General features: G+C 41.6%; 1 protein-coding gene across 2 annotated transcripts; it reads right to left on the reverse strand.

The window, feature by feature from the left end:
• Window positions 1-2640: 2640 nt before the first annotated feature.
• On the reverse strand, window positions 2641-15852 carry TBX19 (T-box transcription factor 19). 2 transcript variants are annotated; one of them, XM_072851376.1, is made up of 8 exons: window positions 15641-15852; window positions 9519-9783; window positions 7477-7611; window positions 6606-6667; window positions 5428-5489; window positions 4686-4874; window positions 3679-3808; window positions 2641-2875 (listed from the first exon to the last, which is right to left on the reverse strand). In XM_072851376.1, exons 1-8 carry the CDS (start codon window positions 15835-15837, stop codon window positions 2641-2643), a joined length of 1275 nt encoding a protein of 424 aa, XP_072707477.1. In that variant the 5' UTR covers window positions 15838-15852. The 2 variants fall into 2 exon arrangements, with proteins under 2 accessions (XP_072707477.1, XP_072707485.1); XM_072851384.1 differs by having other exon boundaries at window positions 4686-4787; window positions 15641-15837.
• Window positions 15853-22132: the final 6280 nt, after the last annotated feature.

Genomic DNA, 22132 nt, shown 5'->3' on the forward strand with positions numbered 1-22132 from the left:
GCGAAGTTAAAACAGCAGCTTTTCTTGTGAACAAGTGGCAAAAGCTTTCTCCAGTGCTCTCACTGCTCCTTAGAAGTGATCTGTCCAAGCCAGATACCAATTCTCAAAGCCTTTACCAAGTAGCAAAATGTCAAGGTAGTGAGCAAGCCTGGGGTATTTTTATCCCTCCATGTCATTTCTCAGGCTTTGGCTAAATCAGATTGTCTGCAACGACAAGAACTTAGCTTGTTTCTGAGATCTCAGAACTTTTTGCTTCCTGTGACATGAGTCATGGCTGTTCTTACAGCGGTAAGAAAGAAACATTACTCTGCCTATTCATTTATCCTTTCAATCCTATGGGACTATCAGGAAAGCTAATTGGATTTTCTCCTAGATTGTTTATTTGTGAAATAAAAATGCAGTTTGTGTAACACCTTATAATCACTCTTCTGTTACTGTAATGCAGTATATGGGAAAAACAAGAAATTATCCAGCTTGTTAACCATGAAGGAAGCATAGCAAATCCTGGAACATAGAGAAGTCACCACTTGCCTTTTTTTAGCATCTATAGCCATTTTATATAGACTCAGCGTGTGCTATGTGTATTGAACAGCCAGAAGAGGGTAGCATAAGTTAGTTGATAAACCCGATGTGTAAAGCAGAGCTACTTTTGAGAGAAACACCTACTTGTATTTCTGGCTGCAAGGTAGAGAAACATAACATTGAGAAACTCATCACCAAGCTTTTGACAGAACGTGGAAAGGCAGATTTACAGTCAGAACCGACAAGGATTAGACTGATAGCAGGCCACAGAGCTTTTTGTTTGACCAATGCCTCTATTAATAAAAATGCACATCCAAAGCAACTTCATTACTTTGCTTTTAGGGGATAGCAGCACAAGTCAGTAAAACTAACAGTGTTACTGAGTGTGTCCTGGCACACTGTCTTGCCTGCAGCGAATCTGAAAGGCCAGATGGGGAAGTCATGAAAATGTGTATACACTGAGAGCACCTTAAGGAGATGGTTCAGGGCCCAGGTAATAGAATATGAAACAGGAGCATGCTGAGTTCACCAGACAGATGCACATTTGATGGCCTGAATGAAAATGTTCTCCTTGCTGCTGCCCCTAATGTCTACCCAAAATAAAATGGTGCTCCCAGAGCCTGTATGCAATAAATGAGTATTCACAAAGGGAATGTTGCCATATCTGTCAGAAGCAGAAACACCTCTGTAGAGATACCAGCTCAGAGGAGCTTTGGCGAATCCTCTTCTATACCTATGCTGAGGATTTCCTCTTCGAGGGCTATCTATCCAGCCCCTATCAATGCTCATGACTGTAAACAGAACTGAATTGCTGCTGGGCATTTCATTATAGAGAGACATATCTACATGAGTTAGCTTGCAATTTTTTCTTTACCTCTACAAGAGATCAAATGGCAGGACTCTTCTCTGAGAAGTTGATAGGGCTTGCCTGAGGAGGTACATGAGAGGACAAGGAAGACTGGGGGACGACTGTTATTATCTGCATCACACTAGTGGTTAGAAATCCCAAACAGGATCAGGCCTCCACTATGCTAGATGTTGTACACTCACACTGGATAAGAAAAGCTGTAGCCTGAAAAAGGAAGCTGAAATGGACAAAAAGTGAGAGGGGAGACAGGTACCAAGACATGAAATACCATACCCAAGAGCATACAGCCAGTCACTGGCCAAGGAATAGAAAATTCCTGTCCTTTCAACTTACTTCTGACAGAGCTGCTTTAAATTGCTCAGAGGCAATTGTTAGGTGAAAAAGACTGTATGTGTGTTTACACCTTGGAAAGGCACTGAGGAGATAATACACCATTTATTCATATTTTATTTGTACTCTATACCTGAAGCAAAGTGGACATGCAAGCTGAATCTTTTTTCTGTAATTCTTTTCCCTCCACCCGTTCAAAAATAGCACATATAGAAAACATTGGAACTTTTCAATTCAAAGACGGTCACATCAGACTATAAATGCTAAACTAGACGCCCTTCACCCTGCTGCTACAATGCAGCCACTTTCTCAGCTTGACCATGTCCATTATCCCTACAGCACACAAACAGCAAACAGGAGCTGGAGAAGGGAAGGGGACAGAGAATATTGTATGCAGATGGCATTAGGGTGTCAAACTAATTTCATCCCCTGAAGGGTTTAGTTTCAGGTATTGTGAAAACCTTCATGTGACAGATTCAGAAAGTCTTTAAAGCAGTGCTGTCCCTTCAAATTACCAGTTGCAAACTTGCTCACAATTTCCCCTGGACTTGGCTGTTAGTTACAGAAAGGACTTTTTAAATGACATGTGAATATCCAGCTGCCATCTCTGTTTCACTTGGTCCCATGTCTGACCATTTTTTATGTGATATAGAAGCAAAACTAACTATAAAGATTCTTTCTGGACGTCATCCTGAATGACACATAAAGGTTAGAGTAATAAGCCGGTTCCCATAACATTTCCTGCCTTTGCATTACAGATTTGGCTTCTCTGGCACACAAGAGGTACATTATGGAAAGTGATGTTTGATGAATTTTGCTTTCTGCATACGCATCCCTGCTCTGAGCTGCAATTCTAGGGGATCGTTTGCCATTTGTGTCAGTCTTGTTTGGCTGAGCTTCCCTCATGAGCTGCCTGTCCATTAAAAGGAGTGTGAGGATGTCCACGCAGAGTCGGCTAGTCTGGCTAGAGCGGCTTCCCCTTGCGTTTCCATGCTGCCAGACACCGTTCCCTGCAGAGGGATTTGGACTGATGATGCAGTGGGTAAGGGGACATTACCCCTTAGAAACATGCTTGAAGGGCTGCTGTTCACCTCGCTTCCTGGGTTGGCAACATTTACAGCACTGTTGCTCACTGTCCACAGGCAAGGGTAGTGGCTGGAAAAAAAGCAGTACAAATTGAATTACTTATTTAAAAGCATTTTCCCCTGCACAAGACTTACCACAGTAAAGTCAAGTGCGTTATCTGCTGAAAGGCAGCTATCTGAATCGAGCTACTAAACTAGATCAGCCTTGCAGATCTTAAGTGAAAAACCACCAGCGACCATCAGACCCAGTGACCTTGGAGAAAGGCATGAAGAGAAAGGTACAAATACATGTGAGGTTTCAAGATTTAAAGATCTTTTTTGTGAATGCTTACGAACTTTAAAGAATTGCAGCTGATTTTCCTGGCACCTAAATTAGAGAAGAAATGTGTGCATTTATTTTCGGAAAAGAAGGGGAAATACTTGATAATTAATTGACTCTCTAGGTCTAAATTTCAGCCATTCCTATAACTGTTTACTACCCTATTAACAATATTTTTATAATAGAACATGAATTAGATTGTTACATCCCTGCATGGGAGTAGGATCCTCATTTCATGCAGGAGAATAGTGAGGAATATATAGAGAAAAATAACTTGGCTTTAAAACGCTCCTAGATTGTAGATACCAGAGTTTTCCGTGGCTGTTCCAAGATCCTGGTTTTCAGCAGTGCTGGGGAAAAACGAAGCTCCCATTGATTTCAGAGCAGGAGATAATTAGCTTGTCGGAAAGATCTGTCCAGGAATCTTGAGCTGGGCACTTAGGACATGTTTCAAATCCTGGATGCCGATTAAAGCTTGGAACAAAGTGTGAATCACTGGGGCAGTCCTACAAGCCTCATTGCTCCTAATACCAGCAGTTTTCCCGTAACCTTACCTGGGTCCAGGGCTGGCAGCTCCCTTCGTGTGTGGCACTGAGAGCAAATTAGCATGTGGAGAGGATGGCAAAGTCCAGTTGTCATGTCCTGAGAATACCTGATTATTGCTTGAGCTCTCCAACAAATTAACTTGGGGGGGAGGGAGGAGGGGAAAGAAACAAACAAATCCTCAGTGACTATTGCAGAGACATTGTCTTAAGGCAACAGAACATGAGTAGGCCTGAGGAAGCAATCTGATCATGAGGTTCCTAACCATAGGTAGAAGGACAAAATTCACGTGTTTATTAAGAGAGTAGCAAGGTGCCATTGTAATTCTAGGTGTGATATATGAGAAGGTACAGCATGATAGACATAGGATATGCATTTTTGCAAGTCTGACTAATAGTCTTTTCATTAATGATAATTGCCATATGACTGGCAATGTTTTCATACAGATTTCCTTATAACTTGAGCTTAAATATTTCCATTAAGCAGGATGCCTTTCTAAATTATAATTAGCAAGCAGATTACTTTATCCTTACTCTTGTTTCTGGCCAATTTCCTCTGATCAAAGTAGAATCAATTTCTGGAACTCTGCAGCCAGATCTAGAGAGTGAAAGGGACTCAAAAGACATTCTGGCAATACCAAAATGCCCTCATCTAAAGTCAGCTCCTGCCATGTTCCTAAGGGCTGCTTTGACTTGAAAGCGCAACTGCTTCATGGCATGGCATTGAAAGAAGGCTTGCAATGCTCTCTTTGTATAATTGGGAGCTGTACTTCAAGCAAGATCATTCACTCTCATTTATAATTAACAGTTACAGTGCACTCAGCTCTTTGTACCTCTTGTACAGCTGCCTTAAACATACTCTGTGCATACAGGGTTCAGTGCAGATTGTTACAGAGACTCAGCATGCTCTTTCCTAGCCTCAGCTCTTGCTTGTTTTAATGCTTATGCTAACCTAAAGCAAGGGTCAGTCACACAGAGAGTGTCTGTTCCCTGGAAGCAAGGCAGCATTACAGTTGTACCTGTAGGTGAATGATTTCTCTGCATGTAGGAAGGTGGGTACGGAGCAGCCCGATGCCCTCGCAGTGCTGAATATCGCTCGCAGCCGTGGGGAGTGTGTGGAGCTGGCAGAGGCAAGGGTCCAGTGTACTGATAATTAGAGCTTCCTGATGCACACATTGTATCTGAGTTGGAAATCAACCAGCCACCCACTTCGAGCGGAAAGAGAGAAGAAAACTATGATTGCACTAAACCACTGCAATACAATAAAGCAACCAGCCTTCTTGCAGAATCAGCTGTGCCTCAGAAATACCAAGCAGTTTCCAAGATACTGGTTCATGGAACAACTGACAATCAAAAAAAAACAACCCAAAAAAACCACCCACCAAAAAACCCCAAAATGACCAACCCTAAAAACAAGGCCTGAAAACTACTAACAGAAAATGTTACAAACATCAAAGAATGAATGAAAGAAAAACTGACCATCATTAAAAAAACCCACAACCTCTGCTCCCCCCATATTTTTTTACCTGTTCACCAATGAAAGGTAATTTTTTAGGTGACAAAAATATTCACAGTTACAAATACAAAAAAAAGAGGGTAAGAAGCCCTAAAAATGCCATACATCATCTTGATTCTAGATTCCTTTTAATATTGAAAAACTGGATCATAAGGAAAATGACCCCTCTGCAGAAACTGTCACATTATTTCCTACTGTGAGGTTTCCTACACAAAACTTCCAGCTGACACGAATAAAAACCTTACGGTGAGAATACGTCATATGTTGACCTTCAGAGACTGTTTCTGGAGCATCCTTGGGATGGTTTCTGAAAAGCAAAATATTTAGTGGTAAAACTTCTCATTGAGAAATTACAAAAGAAAGTTAAAAACAGAACCATTCACTAAAAAAATATGGAAAAGTAAGTTAGAAAGGATGGAAATCCATCTTCTTTAATCACTTTTTAGACAGCAGTAGACTTTTCTGTGGTCTGCCATAAAGGAAGCAGGAACTTATGGTTCATGGAATGCATAAAAATGTTCCTAAGTTTGTGCCAAATTTGGGGGCTGAACCTGGAATTCTAAATCTACCTGTGGGCACCGTTCCTGCTTGCACCAACAGCCTCAGCCTGGCCTCCCACCCAGACCAAGACAGGGCTCTGCCTCCTGCTCAGCCGGGCAAGACAAAGGCAGCATTCCCCCTCCGCAGCTGGGAACCCTGATGCTGAGGCACAGCAGCTTCTCAAGCGGCAAGAGGAATGGAAAGAAATACAGATTCTCCTGCAGGCATGTGGGACGCTTCGCATGTCAGAAGACATAGCAGGTCCAAACAAAATTTATTAGCAATTATGGACTGGAATGTATCACTTGGATGCCCCACTGCATTAGCACGGATGACGCAAGTAAAACTTTGAAAGATAAACCACAATTTGTTTCTGATGGAAGCATCTCTAGTATCTTACATAGTGAGCACCTACAGGTTACTTTAAATAAACACATCATACAGTATCACACGGGTTTAATAATAGCAGCGTAGTTATATTACATTTACAGTGCAATTTCACTTTAGTTATGCTTTTTACATCTGCAGTTAACTTTTATTCTCCCTGAGCTATAAAATTATGGGATTCATTGGAGTGTAAGTACAATGTAGTGAACATACACGGTGTATAACATTACTGGGGAAGTTCACACCATCTCATTTCATGCTTCTTGTGTAGACAGTGCTAAGTCCTAGGATCCCCAGGAGGATACTCACCCACTTCAGACCCTATTGTGGTTATAATTATATGGAGAGTCTCCCCACTAAATTCAGTGGAGTGACTCTGGATTTAAGACAGCAGAAATAAGATTAAGTTATATAATTTATCTTTCATATTGTGGTGCCACAGTTTTAACCATATCAGCAGCAAAATGCTACTGGAGCAAAAAAAAGATGAACTCACCTTTCTTTCGCATCCAGGAAGGCTTTGGCAAAGGGATTATACTTGATTTTGAGAGCTGTTATCTTGAGTTTACAGAAAACAAGGCATGTTAGTGAAGGCAATTTGGAAGAGAGACTTGACAAAACATCTTCCAGAGTAATCTAAGTGGAACTGCCTTGGTTAACCCAACAAAATATATCCCCACACATGATGTTTTGCAGGGCTGTCTGTGAGCAAGCTTTGCTTGTTGCAGGGTGCTGTGTACTGATCAGTGCCACCAGTCCAATCGGGGAAGCCTAATGGTGTGGTCTAGTCTGGGAAATCCTGTGGGATGGTGAGCCCTTTCAAGAGACTTTAAACATGGAATTCCTACCAAGTATGAATCGAATCTGAAGCAACACTAGCTAAGGGATATGGCACGTGAATTAGCAATTGTCACAATCCAAAGCATCCCTCAATTACAATTTTGGGGTTGGGAAGAAATTTTCCCATGGAATGTTGTGCTGTTCTGGAATTGTATGTATTATAAGGAGGGGGGAGAAGATAGGGTTATCATTATAACTAGCAGTCATTGCTGGACAAGGATATTGGACTTGAATGTAGGTTTTTTTCCAGTAAGGGATTGGGGTGCCAGGACAGATGGACCAGTCTGGAATAGCTGTGGCAAGATATTAAGGCTTAGTACTGGCTTAGTACTGCAGCCAGACACTGGATTAGACAATGTTCTACTGCAGAGAGAAGGCAAAGTATTAGACTGGATAGAGCATTACACTGCATGGGACCAGTGGGAAAACAGGAAAAGGACCTGTCTGTCCATGCTGATCTTGTAGTCAATAAGCTTTTAATATATCTCATCAGTGATGACCAAGAGCACAGCGTGGCATCTGCCTACCTCTTCGTTTTGATAGGCAGTCACAGCTATGAACTGCGTCTCAGGGAAGGAACAGTTCATCACCATCCGGTGGGGGCCTCCTACACGAACTATGTGTACCTGGGGCTCATATTTATGCAGGGAGTTCAACATTATCTGCAGAAAACAAAACAAGACAGACAGACCCCAATGCCACTCTGGTATCGCACAGCTGCTCTTTTGCTCTGGTTCTATAATAGACCAGATGTCACTGCTAAACCTCCCCAGTCAGTGATTACTGAGAGCAGAAGGGCAGGTGCCTTCCTTCCTTCTGATGAACCACAGGGCTGAACAGAGTGAGACTTCACTGGACTTGGATTTAAAGCTTTCGATGTAGCAGCATTAGTGAATGTTTGTGTTAGCAGCTATGGCCTTCAAACCATTGGGTTTCCACTGTACTAGAGGCTGTTGAAACAGTTAAGGGGCAATCCCTGTCCTGCTTCTACTATCTGAAAGACTCAAAATCACCATCACAGAAATCAGGGCCAGAAGGGAGCCAGTATCAGGCCAGTCAGTATCAGGGCCAGTCAGTATCAGGGCCAGTCAGCTAGTCATCTTTCTGTGCAAGATGAAGTGTATCTAAACAAGCCTTGGCAGATGTCTCTAACCTGGCATTAAAAGCTAAGAATAGCGTTGATTCCACAATGCACCTTCCTCAGGAAGTCTATTATATTGCTTAATTCTCTCTACTGCAAGAAAAATATATTTTTTTTAAAGATCTGTACTGTGGAAAGTGCTGTGTGCATATATACATATGGAAGAACACGTCCATTAGCATAAAGCACTGCTAGTCAGCTATTACTTTCTAATAACACCACAGAAGGGGAAGCTGAAGCACAGAGTGGGGACATGGTTTGCCTTAACACTGTTGTCAAGATTTCAAAAGAAAACAAAGGGAGCTTCAGTCATTTGTTATTTAGTGACTTTTATTTAGTGACTTTTGTTTGGGCTCTGTTTCTCATATGGCTTTTCCTCCCCTGCTTTCTACTTTGTTCTTCTCCACTTCACCATATATACACATCGTGTTGCCCGTTTTTTTCCCCAGGGTCTCTTTGAGCCTCCAAGTTGGTTTCCTGTAGCTTTTTTACCCCCATGCATACTTTTCTGAGGTCCTGGATGCAGGACAATAATTTGCAAATTCAGATCCTGTTCTATGCTTCACAATAAATCTTGTGTGCTGGTTCCATGTGTGACTTAGGAAAAGTCAGGTCATCTTTCTGTTCTCCAGTCTGTAAAAATGGAGATAATTTCCTACCTAATTAGGGTACTAGGCTTATGGAAGTAACTCACAAACCTAATGGAAATAACAGATAGAGAACATATAATATTTACATGAAAGAAATTGATTCTGGGCTGACAAGTATCATTCAATGTAGGACTTTTGTGCAAAACAAACAAGCAAACAAAAGGTCTTGTGCAACATTTTGCCTTTAGATGCATCATCAAAAATAAAATATGAAACAAAACTAATTTTCCTGTTTGCATTTTTAAGGGGTTCAAAGAGAAAGTCACTTATTTCTGGTACATGTGGTTTCTTTCCAAAGGCCAAAGCTGATTCAATAGAATATTGATAATTATCATGATGCAGAAGCAGACATAGTAATTATTTCATTTAGGAGCAGCCTTTTATTCTGCTATCTGACTCCTGCCAACATTCCACTTACACCAAACAACATGGGGGAACACAACAAAAACCTAATACCCGTGACCATTTTTTCCCCCTTCTCTGAAGTCCTGTGTAAAAATCCCCAGCACACAAGACCAACTCTGAAAAGCCCCCTGATGATTAAGTAAACCACAGCACTCTGTCTCTCTTAACATCAAGAAGTCCATTAAAATCTGAAAGCTCCAATTAAGGCCTGTTTATTCCTGTTTACATTTGGCCTCCAGAGAATAATTGGCATCTGTGGGTGAAGAGGCCTGTAAGGGCCTCTATAATTACATAAATGCACTCTTGATATTTCTTGATTAGTAGGTGCTTGCAATTGAAGCCAAGAGGTGTATGGGGAAACATCAGGCCATACCTGCCCACTCCCATTGAGCTTGTTGGTAAGTTTGACTTTGCTGAAGGAAATGGCAGCTTTCATCCAATGGGCCCCAAAGTTGGGAGAGTCTGGGTGGATGTAGACGCAGCTGTGGTTTGGTGGCTCTGGTTTCCCAGCCGGCACCCATTCTCCATTGACGTACTTCCAGCGGTGGCCATCAGTCGGGGCGAAGTCCAACAGGAAGGAATACATGGCGTTCGGGTCCAAGCCTGACACGCTGATCTTCAAAACAGGGAACATGCGCCTGGCCAGGAAACAAAAGAGGGAGAAACCACTGGAAACTGGTCTTGAAGGACTCTCCTCAGTATGTTTGTGGCCAGATGCTCACAGATTAGGTCAATGTGAAAAACATTGCCCCTCTCTCCATCTAGCTGAAGAAGTCTCTTAAAGGTTAATCCTTTGTTTTATTTTTATTGTATTCCAATCATCTGGAAAAAAACCGTTATCTCTATAGTAGGGCGCTAAGGTCTTGATCATGCCAAGAGTTATGAACATACTGAACTGTGTATAGCGTCAGCAGAGTCCATGGGATCTGGACATGCTAAATACATCCTTAGGTGTGGGACAAGAAGGCATCAACAGGATTGAACAGAGTTGAAAATGGCTGAGAAGGTGGAGCTGAACCACAGATTCACTGCATTAACTGCAGAATCCTATTATAAAGTGCACTTCTTTGGTGCTTAGGTCCCCCCCTGCCACACTCCCATACTCTATCCAGTGGCCAAGTCCCATCTTGTCTGACTCTGGATATATATTCTGAAATCATCCTGCAATCTCCAGCACTCAGGACATAATCCCAGCCAGGTACTCATCAGATTCCAGTTAGATTTACTGACCATGCTACTCTATACAAAAGGTTTTTCTCCCTTCCTTTGAAGGGATGGTCATATTCTATAATCTTTGTGAGCAAAATCAGTCACTTCCCTCTGTCATTTCCTGTGGTTCTTGTGTTAGTCCCCAACACCTCCCACTTGAGTAATGGTTTCCAGGTAGTGCTATTCTAAATGCCCTAATAGGTCTGCTACATTTTCCTTGTCTAAAAATACTTCTCTACTTTATCAGGGTTGTGTCAGGTTAGTCTGGTATGACTTAAATTTAATAAAATGCCTTTTTATCTCATTTTCCATTGTCTTCCACATATTTCATTACCCTTTTCTTTAAAATACATCCTGAATTCTTATTACGGGGATATATTAAAGGTCTGTAGTTAGCTGAAAAGTGTTTTCTCCCTTTCTTAAGTGCCAGTATTCACGTACTGTCCCACTACCGTCACATAAATCTCCAGTTTGAGAAGTCTGGTTAAAATCCTTGCCGTTAGACCTTGCACTTGGCTGTTCTTCCAGTAATTTGGTCCTACTCTTCCATATTCCCTGACCTCATCAGCTTGATCAAGACAGATTCTTCCACTTTTAGTTCCACCTTAGATGCAGTGTTGTCCATTACTAAGCTCTAAACATCTATCATCCAGCCTTCCCACCATCTTGTGCACTTAAAACTGAAATCCTGCCTTTGTTTAGTTTTGGGAAAATACTTCAAAACATCTTTTTCCTTGAGCGGCTCCTTCTGTGCTTAGAGGTCCAATGCCACCTTTGCTCAATACCCTTTTAATTTTTTTTTTCTTTTGTAAAGGAGATTTGCAGCAGCTCACAGCTAGACGTTCAGAAGTTTTCTGTCTGTCCCAATACTTGTGATTCGTACCACACAGCTCTGAATTGGCATCTCAGTGCCTGAAAGTCTGCAGCATAGAGTTAGTAGGGCTCCGACAGTTTCAGGAACTGGGAAAAATTTGTGGTCAGCAGAACAGAGGAGTCTCCCAACAAAGGTGTTCTATTCATTAAGTTTCTTAGCTTGTCAAGGAATACACATCGTTACTGTGGAGGATTATTGCAGCTGTTATATATCACCTCCTACATTCTTCTTATATTAGTAAGAGGCCTCCTGCCCCAGACACCTCCATACTGACCTCTCCTGGCAACTGCCATTTTGCCACGCCACATTTTTATGCACAGGCCAATGAATCTTCAAGCTCCTTTTCTCTACGGATACAGAGGGACTGGTTACACTAAGCAACCACAGCAATTGCCTGAGGTCCATGGCCATGGGGTTAAGGTAAGGTAGCTCCCTAGGCTTAGCTAGGTAGCACTGCAAGACATCCAAAATACAGAAGAAGGGAACTGAAACTCCAGGCTGTCTCAAAGGACACCAAAAGTCTCTGCCCCCACAGCCACACTCTCCAGTGGCCCCCAGCTGCTGACAATCTCCTATGCTCCTATAACATCCCGCTCACCACTTACCTTTCTGGACACCTTTATATAGTTCTTCCTGTATACATTCAGCACCTTCTGCTCACAGAAAAAGACAGGATTTGAGAAATTTTAGATTTTTCATCCAATATAAATACTTGGTGATGTAGGGCCAGTGCAACATTGAGAAAGATGTATTGAATCGTGATCTTTCTAACTAAATAGAAGCTTAGCCAGGGATTTGAACACTACATTTAATGTGTCTTTCTGATCTGGATGCACCAGCTATCAAACTGAGATGTGATTAAAAGTATGGATGCATTGCTCCCTGCACCCCCCAGACCTCCTACAGTCAGTCTTCAAAGTAACACGCTTAGATATTTACCTGAATTTGAAGTGGAGGGGGAAATTAATCCACCTGAAAATTTAATTTCACTAGATTTCTCAGAACTATTTGTGTTACATACAGATTGTTAATTCCTCTGCCCACAATGCAGACTTCTCTGCCTTTCTACTTGAAAGGCTTGAGTTTATCCCCACAAGACCTGTAGACTAATGCCAGAAGAGAATACAGTCATCATCAACTCTAACCTCCGGTATCACAGAGATTACAGCGCTTCCCTGCGTTAACCTCTGCTTCACACACAGTTGATCCCCACCTCACTTGAACCAGCATGTCTTGACTGTACAGATTCTAACAATGGAAAACCTACCACCTCACTTGCTCTGCTGATTAAGTGGCTTTACCGTTAAAATCACATTTGTCTTTCTTTTAGCATGGCAAATGATGATTTCTCCAAATTTGTTTCAGTCAGAATGTTTGTTTCAATGATCAGGTAGGTACACACGTGACCTCCGTTACTGCAATAGCTGAGCACTTCAGCCTCTTCAATTTATTTAGAGCAGATCTGCTACAATTACTCCACAGTACAGAACTTGAGTGGGAAGATGTTTGGTATCAAACTTGAGTGTGTAGTAACCAGTAAAGCTGCTTTCGTATTTAAGCCTGGAAAGGGCTTCTCCCCCACTACGTTTGCCTGCGTTGATCCGCTGTAGATTCTCCTCATATGCAGAGGGGAACAGTGGCACCTTCCTGCCTCCAGGCAATAATGTGGATTGCAAAGTCTCAGGATACCGCATAGCTAATATGGTATAAACACAGAGAGAAAACCTACTCGATCAGAAAACAGAGCGTTTGACACTGAAATGCCAATTGAATACAATAAATCTGAGTAAAATAGGAGACTGATTCCCACCATATCAGCTGCACCCATTGGGATGTATTTTGTGATATAGCATGCGATTTAATTTCACTGGTGCCTTTCCTGTTCAGAATATATCCATCGTCCCTGTGTACCTAGGCATATTACTGTGGCAGGTGATTATTATAATGAAGTATGATACAGCAATGGAGACATACCTATGTATTAACACTGAAGTTGGTTGATCTAACTATAACATTTTGGGATCCTCGGTACCAATTAGAGATGACTCAATCACAGCAGATAGAATTGTGCATGCTAGAATTTTACACTTGAGGATCACTAATCAATCAGCCTTTAATTCTCTGGGATGCTCCTGTATCAGGTTTCGGTTTAATTTTTGAATTTTGCTAACTGTGTCCACACAAACTGCCTTAGTTTTCACACGCAGAAGTTCAGACTGGCTTTTCTTGTTAATCGTAGAACACAGTTTTCAAAAGCGTTCATGTACCCTTCAGCAAGAATGACTGAGTTAGTTCCACCGATTTAACCAGCAGCAGAATTGGATCGATATTTTTTCTATTGAGAATCCCTCTGGAGACGATCACTGAAGAAACTTGCATGTGAAAAAACCTCAGCATTCATAGAAAACTGTCTCAAGTTTGTCTCCTTTTGAATAACATGGAGTTGTTCAGAGAGCTTTGCTGCAGGCCACTGTCTGTATTTCCTTTTTTTCAGTGCACTGATGCGTTTGTTATGGAAGATACTTTCAGAAATGCAAGAGATCCTTTTTCATAGTCCCTGATGCTACAGTAACTTTAAAGGATTTATGCAGATAACATAAATTAAAAGGATTTATGCAGATGGCAGTGTAACATACTTCTATAATTTTTTATTTTGAGATTACTGTAGTTTGATCATAAAGAACCCGTTCCTGCCTCCACTGACATTATTAGAGCTGTCACTGGCTTTAGGAAAAATAGGATCAAGCTGATAAGGAGTGTATAAATTAGAATAAAGAAAAATAAGGCAGCTGACACAATGAAATAAAAAGTCACCAGGCATATTCAAATAATGTCAGATTCCCTTATCATCATCATAAAAAGATTTTATCTATGCACTCACTTAGACATTTTAGAGAGAACTAGTATCACCATGCAATCATGATTTACATTAGCTGAGAGGAAAGAAACTGAAGAAACCCTGTTGGTAAGGTGCGATTCTTTGTACCAATTTAATTAATCTGAGGCAAACCTGTCTTGCCTCATTTTTGGTCACTTACACTGCTGCAGAGTCAGTTTAAGCTACTGTACGCTAAGTGAAAGTCCACTCAGAAGTTTGCTGTAGCCTAACAGCAGTTTTGAAAGCAATTTAGATGAAGCAAAAGCAGCTTCTGGGTATAAAGCAAACCTCAGCAGAAGATTTCTATGCCTGTAGGTTATTAGGAGGAATCAGGATAGCAGTAGGCAGTGTTACTCCAAGAGTTGGTATTTTGGGAAAGTAGCTGTTCTCTCAACAGAATAACCTTGCTGAGCCAACAGACTAGATTTTTCCTTTTAACTGCTTTCACCTATGTCCCTTGTCAAGCTACAGTCAACAACAATATAATCCACAAATTCTGCTAAATCAAAGTCTGCAAAATTAATAAAAGTCATACTATATGAGTAAATCTTTCTCTCCATCTCTTAATTCCTCTCTCCTGTGCAGATCTCCTGAGACATCTTGCAAAATAAATGTGTGCATGTTGGGGAGGGAAGACAGGGGACAACAGAGGGGTGGCGAGGATAGATTAAATAAAAACCTTAGTACCACTGTACCGGCGAACCTTACTCTCGTAGCTGCCTGTCTGTTATGGGCTGGACTCTGTTGTTAGTCCAGTTCAGAGCAGAACCTCTCTGGAGAGCCTCCTTCAAGCCAGCATCTGATTCAGAATTAGTATCCCTCTCGCCAGGTTTTGCACTCTTTTCCTATGCCTTTCTGTGTTCCCCAAATAGTAAGATATGTGATCCATTTACATCACAATATTTTGTCTTTCTAAAACTGTGTGTGTTAACCAATATTCTGCACTTGTTTCTAAGGGTACCAGCAACAACTACGGAGCAATACCATTGTGGGACCATGCAATCTGGACTGCACATACATGCCATGTAGGGCACAGTTTTATTGTACCCCATTCTAGTACACACTGCTTGTACAAGCTGTTAATACCCAAGGCCAGAGAGACAGGAACTGCAGCTGGGGATAACACCACCAATCTGCTTCTGTACAGTAATTTGAAGTCTACAGGTAACGACTTGCTAATAAAGGCTGATGATTATTAGTACAAGAAGTCATTCAAAAGGTTTTGAGAGGTACCATCTATTTCCTTCCAAAAGTTCCCTTTCTGTGCAACCTTAAGTCAGTCAATATATTTCTCCAGCGTGTTTCATAAGCAGAAATAAAGGGTGGCAGGAATGGTTTAGCAGTGACCAAAAAGGACCAGGGACACCCCATTCTGTTCATATGCTGGTTTTGGGGGGCTGCGAGGCTGCAGCAATAAAACTGTTATACACTCATTGCAGTTCCTTCAAGTTTGCACACACAGTTTATTATTATACCACTTGACCCCCCTGGCTGTCATCTACACTTAGCCCACAGTGCTGAGCACATCACTCACCTTCCGTTCTTGGTCACGATCATCTCATTAGTGACTTCCCTGAATCGCTGCCAGAGCGTCGCATCCTCTAAGACAACCTGGAGCTGTTTCTCAGTGGGGTCACCTTTGTCTCTCCCAGCCCGGAGTTCGCTCTCCACTACGCTGAGTAGCCTGGAGACGGTGCAGTCGCTGGGTTTTTTGCAGCCCAGGTCTGCCATGACGACTTTACTGCCAGAAACTTCAGGTAGCTGTTAAAAGACAAAAATAATGAGCTAAATAAAAAACCAGGCTGGTTCATTGGGCACCGTCTGACAAACGTGCTCTCCTCACTCTTTTGCCACTGAGTAGCTCTTTCCTCTGGAAGTCCCAATGGGCAGTGACACCAGCATGTGGAGGTTTACGCACACGCTCCACACAAAAAGAGGACTATCTCCTAATTACCTGTCAGACGGTCAGGTGGGTGGCAGGCTGATGACTCAATTGGCTGCCTTGAAAGAAGAGTCCTCCATCCAAATTAGCATGCTTTTATCTTTTTTCAACCTGAAGTGGGTCTAATTGTTCTGCTTGAGAACCAGGTTTCCATTAATGAAAATTGTTTAATTTCCAGACTGAAACAATGCATGGAAATTACGTTCAGGCTGATGCGGACTCTCACTGAAGGAGCTGGTAACAGTCAAGATAGTTACACAGAGAAGGTAGTCTTAAAATATTTTCACCAGGCATGTTGAATAAACGCATTAACCTTGTTCCTCTATGTTCCTAAATCAAAACATAATAGTAAGAGACCTTTCTGCACTAAGGTTTCAATGCACAAGGAGAAGGTAGCATCGCTACACTCCAGACTTGATGCCTACTGTGTCTATCCCTTGGTCCCACTGTCATTCACAACACCCCTGCTGCACCTTACAAGCAGATGAACTCCTTTCTGGCTGCATTTCCAGGGACAGACCCCATGCTTCTGGGGCTGAGTGTGAGCCTAACTGCCTGAGGCCTGGCATTGCTGACCTGCTCAAGGTCCATCTCATACAAAAGCTCCCTCAGCATCCCTAAAACAGGCATTCCCTCTGGCCTCAGGCTGACACCTTCTCTGACAAGCCTAATCCAACTGCACATACTCTCCACAAAGAAGCCACCATTTTGCTGAGAAGTCCAACAATTTCAGCCCTCAGCCAAGGATATGAGAAACCTGGGTTCGGTTCATGCTAAAGGGTTAAGTGGAGGCCACGTGAATACCAGTGACCCGTAAACACTGGACTTTGGCACATAACAAGGCATTTGTGTGCCTAATTTCTCCTGATGCATCTAGCTTCAATAGTGTCTCTGAAATTTCTAGTCTGTTGGACATAACATAGTCAGAGACTTGATTATGAAAACATACTGTTGGAAGTCATTTTTAGATAAATATATTTTCTGGCTACCTATTGAGAACTTTGCATTCATTTAATTCAATAGCCTTTGTTGAATTCCTGTGCTTCTGGTTCTTTCTAAAAGATGAAATGACTTGGTGGATCACTGATGGGATTTATAAAGACAAGAAAGAGTCTGTCAAACTTTGTAAAACAGGATTTAAGTTAAATCCATAATTTGACAAGGCTCAACAGATCTTGCAGTTAAAAAACCTGAGAGATACCATCTCCCTAAGCAGCAAGGGCCAGGACTTGTTGATCTTATTTGTGTTGTATGGCACCTTATTTGGCAACTTGTCCTACTAATCCCTCAAGCCCTACATGGAGTAAGGATACTGGCTGCAGGTCCTCAAAACTGCACAGCTGCAGGTGTGCAGCAATGTGATGTTCTGCAGAATGGGAGACTTTAGGAGAGAACCTTCAATTCCCAGTAATCTCAGCACCATCAGAAGGTGCAAGCCAGACAGGCCTGAGGTATTTTTACATCTGGGTAATCCCAATCATGCTACTTTCAAACTTCACACTTTAACACATCTTTCCTCTCTTCTTTTCAGCCTTTACGTACCTTTATTTTAATTGTCAACTCATAAAAATTTACCTAAATTACTCTATCAGTCAACTCACCTTGTGAGTTACACTAGAAGGTGTCAAATAGCAACTTCTAGTTAATATCCAGCCCACTTTCACTGTTGAATGACTGAAGAATGTACTTTAAAATCTATAGGATATTTAGGTACTTGGAAGTGTGCCACTTCGCATTTGGAAAAATAATTGCATCTCAGGTAGTATGTTTGTGTAACATGGAATATGTTTATGTTTGGGTTCTCCTTTCCAAATGCTCAGGGGAGAGAGAAGCTGCTGCTGTAGTTTTTCCTTGCATGTGATCAAATGGCATAGCAAATGCCTAGGAGACTATGTGAGACAGTTTTTAGTTTCATTATATTATAAATTTAAATAAACACAGAAATCAGAGCTGGTTGAAGTACTGTGTATTTCAATTCAACAACTTCAGTTTTTCAGACAGCTCTAAAACAAATACACCTGTGTTATTTTGGGATTTTTTATTAATTTTTTTTTTTTAGTCAAAGCCCTATTTCCACACAGCTTTTTTTAGAATTAATTGCTCAGAAATCAGGAGATTCAAAGATGGGGCAAGTAAAGAGACAATGGCTCATAAAAGCAGTAATATTTTGGTAGTTACACACAGTTCTTTCTATAGACAAATAAAAAGGGAAGCAGCTTGGTTTTCAGAAGTACTGACTGCCCATCTCCCCCGCAGGGCTTCAAGTGGAGTGATACCAGATTAGAGCCTCTGAAATATGAGGTCAGATCTGCCTTCCTCAAGATGCTTAGAGCTTAAAGGAAATCAGAAGCATGCACAAAAGTGATAACAGTTCACACTGGTTGGAAGGGTTTCAAAATGAAGATGTGAAACAGTCTCACCAGCAGACACTGGTGAATTGCTAGAGGTAAAGAATATGCTCAGCAAAGATGGATTGGAAATGGAGGCAGCCACAAAGCAAAAGAAGGGGAGGTCCTGCCCTGAGTGCATTGCTTGCCCAAAGCACTCCTGGGACAGAGCTGTGGAGAAGGAAGGATATAGGGAAGGAATGGATAATGGCCCCATTCCAGTAATGGGCTGGGAAGCAAGTTTTTCATCAATAGGACTGGATTTTTTACAGCTAGAGTCCCTAAGGGAGAAGCACGAAGGCATTTGCTTTGGAGTATCATACTAAAATTTGCATCCTGCACGATAATAAAATGTACTTTCAGATACTAAAAGTAAGTTACACTTGGGTGCTTACGGTTATCAGTTGCACGAGGTGCATGATGCTTAAGTCTTGTGTCCCAGAGGAAAAAAAAAAACAACAAACACAAATCTAATATCTTAAAATACCTGACTTTCACACAGTTTGAATTTTGATTTTATAACTATGTTACTGTAGCTCAGGATGTCTGCAACGACAACATTTTCCGAAATGAGAGTAGTTACCTGTGGTTGGCTAGTGGGAATAGCCCAATTGCTATTTTCAGTGTGGGGAAGGGTGTTTCAGCTGTAAGAGTTCAGACTAAGAGCAATTTGTGATGTATGTAGCAACATATCCAGAAGGCACAGCTCACCACTGACACATCTTTCCAACCTAGAAGAATTAGCCAAAGAAACAGCAAGTTTGCATGAGATTTTACTTTAAAACACACATCCAGACCCCCATGAATCCCACCCCACACATCAGGCTTCCTCACATCGTACATTGTCTCTGCTTCACACAGCTGCCATGGGAGAGGGCTGCAGAAGAGAAACCAGATAGATTCATAGTTACAGTTATTTGCTCATTGTTGGCTTTTCATTTAAAAAATGTTAAGGGTGGAAATCTTTACTTTGAATGTTTAGCCTGTTTTAGGAGAAGTAAGAGACATCCTCTAATCTTATGTCCCTCTGTTCACCTAAATAACGACTTTGAATACTTCCTAAATATCCCTTCTCTCTCCTACTTTCTTGCAAGATGAATTTTTCCAAGTCTACAGATGCTGAAACTGAGGCACAAACAGATTAATGTCTCTGGATGTAGGTATTGCCAGGGCACTGAGAATAACCCATTCTTAGATGTCAGGTGGGTTATTTCTTGGGCTGGAAGTTAGTTAAATCTCCCTGAACCTGACAACTGAAGAAAAGGTAGCTGCACTTACAGAGTAACATGGTAACACAGTGACTGACAATCGTTGCCACTGCAAGTGGGGCAGAGCAGGGCCGAAGGACAGAAGGCTATTACCCCTCTTGCACTTGTCTCCCGTTTAATTAAACAAGCAAATTGGTAGGGGCATTGGAGGGAGCAGAAAATGCTCATATAAAACCTGCAGTGTTGTAAGCTTTCCCTGAAACCCCGCTGGGAGAGCTGGGCGCTTCCAAGCAGGGATCAGACACCTCGTGGCTCATAGCCAGTCAGAACTAACTCCTAATAGTTAAAAATGGAAGTACAATACTCATAACCATCTCCAGCTATGTCCAGGATTTACTAATTTAGTAAATAATAATAGTAAATAAATTAAATTATTTAGTAAATAATTTAGTCACTAATTTAGAATTTAGTGACTCATATTTTTAAATGAAGCAATGAGGACTGGGGAGAGCAGTGAAAGAACAATCCTGCAACACTTGCTGGAATTTATTCACCAAGTTACAGCAGGAAAAAGCAAGGTGTTATTTTTGACTTTCTAATTAAACTCATTCTAAAACCCTCCTGGCCACCAGCTGGCGAGATACAGCAGAAAGAAAAAACAAAAAAAGAAAAAAAGTAATTAAAGAGGCCTTCCTTGCCTTGACATTGGATAGCTGTTTTTTGGCCTTTAGGTGCCTGTTTCCAAATAAAAGGCAGCCCTTTGTGATCAGATGAAATCGCAGAGAACAAGACTCACTCTTTCCATCTCCAAAGCTCCCACGGAACCATTCAAACAACTAACCCCCCTCTGAACATTGAGTCCCAACAACACAGGGAATTGTAACCTCCATCACCATGACACTCCCAGGAAATCAACACCTATCGACTACCAAGGAATAATTAAGAGAGGATAAAAAGACAGCTGCTTTCCCTCTGTTTTTTAATCATGGATCCAGCCCCTTAAGAGACTGCTGGGTTAGAAGAGACTTAGAGAAGATTAGCCTTTTCATTAATGTCGGGGGGTGAGGGGACAGTCTCAATAACTTCTACCAGGTATGTTTTTAGCAGTGAGGCAGGCAGCTTGTTCAAGCAGTACCTCCCTGCCTGGTGTTATAATTGAGATTATAACTGAGGTTAATTCTGACCCCGGAAAGCACGGGAGGCTTTCCAGAGCAACCTTTCTGCTTTTTAGAAAGGAAGAAGTAAAATTAAAAAAAGAAAAAATCCTGATGTAGTCAGGCTGGTGATAAATGTAAGTTAGTTTGTTTTAGACAATAATTATACTTTTCCCTAATTTGTTTTTCCTACTTGAAAATCTTCAGTGCTGTCTTCAGGCATGGATTAGCACCTACAGCAAGAAATTATTACTGTCCCTATTTTTAAGATCAAAGAATTTAAGAGATTCTAAAACAAACTTTTAAATTCTATTTATAACATCTCAGAACAAAAGTAATAGGTTCAGTGTTTATATTAGGGAAATCAAACATTTTTGTTTGATCCCAGGTTTCAGCTGGGATAGAGTTAATTTTCTTCCTGGTAGCTGGTATAGTGCTGTGTTTTGGATTTAGAATGAGAATAATGTTGATAACACACTGATGTTTTAGTTGTTGCTAAGCAGTGCTTACACAAAGTCAAGGACTTTTCAGGTTCCCATGCTCTGCCAGGTGGGAAGGGGCACAGCCAGGACAGCTGACCCAAACTGGCCAAAGGGCTAGTCCATACCATCCGATGTCATGCTCAGTATATCAACTGGGGGGAGTTGGCCAGGGGGCAGCAATCGCTGCTCAGGGACAGGCTGGGCATCAGTCAGCGGGTGGTAAGAAGTTGCATCACTTTTTTTCCCTGGGTTTTGTTCCTCTCTCTCTTCTTGTTTTCCTTTTCATTACAATTTTTTTCCCAATTATTAAACTGTTCTTATCTCAACCCACGAGTTTTCTTTTTGCTCTTCTGATTCTCTCCCCCATCCCACCAGGGGGGTAGGATGGTGCTTGGTTGCTGATTGAAGCTAAACCACGACACACAACTAGAAAACACAGAAGTACATGCCCATGATAAAATAATTTGTTTTCACACTTTGTCACTTTTTGAAAGAGACAACCCTTCAAAGCTGTGATGAAATCATGTTGGCCAGCTGATACTTTCAATGTACCATTTTTTCACTCCACGCTTGCCTCTGCAGAGATTTTAAAGCACAAATCTCAGGAATAACCTCTCTTAGAGATGCCTCAAGGGAATCCAAGAAAAACTTAAAAGGGTTTCAAATAAGCTAACTTAAAATATCAGTCCCAAAGATTGGCAGCTTAGCTATACTATTCCATTTCTAATTCATCAGAAGCTTTCTTCACAAAAGTGAGAAAACAGAGGATTTTGTTCCCTTTGGGCACCTCCAGCTCTTCATGGCTGGGCAGTTACAAGCCTGTACCCCCCACTGATACCACAACCAAGACTGA

This window comes from Ciconia boyciana, chromosome 1 (genome assembly GCF_034638445.1).
Source record: "Ciconia boyciana chromosome 1, ASM3463844v1, whole genome shotgun sequence".
Taxonomy (NCBI): domain Eukaryota; kingdom Metazoa; phylum Chordata; class Aves; order Ciconiiformes; family Ciconiidae; genus Ciconia; species Ciconia boyciana.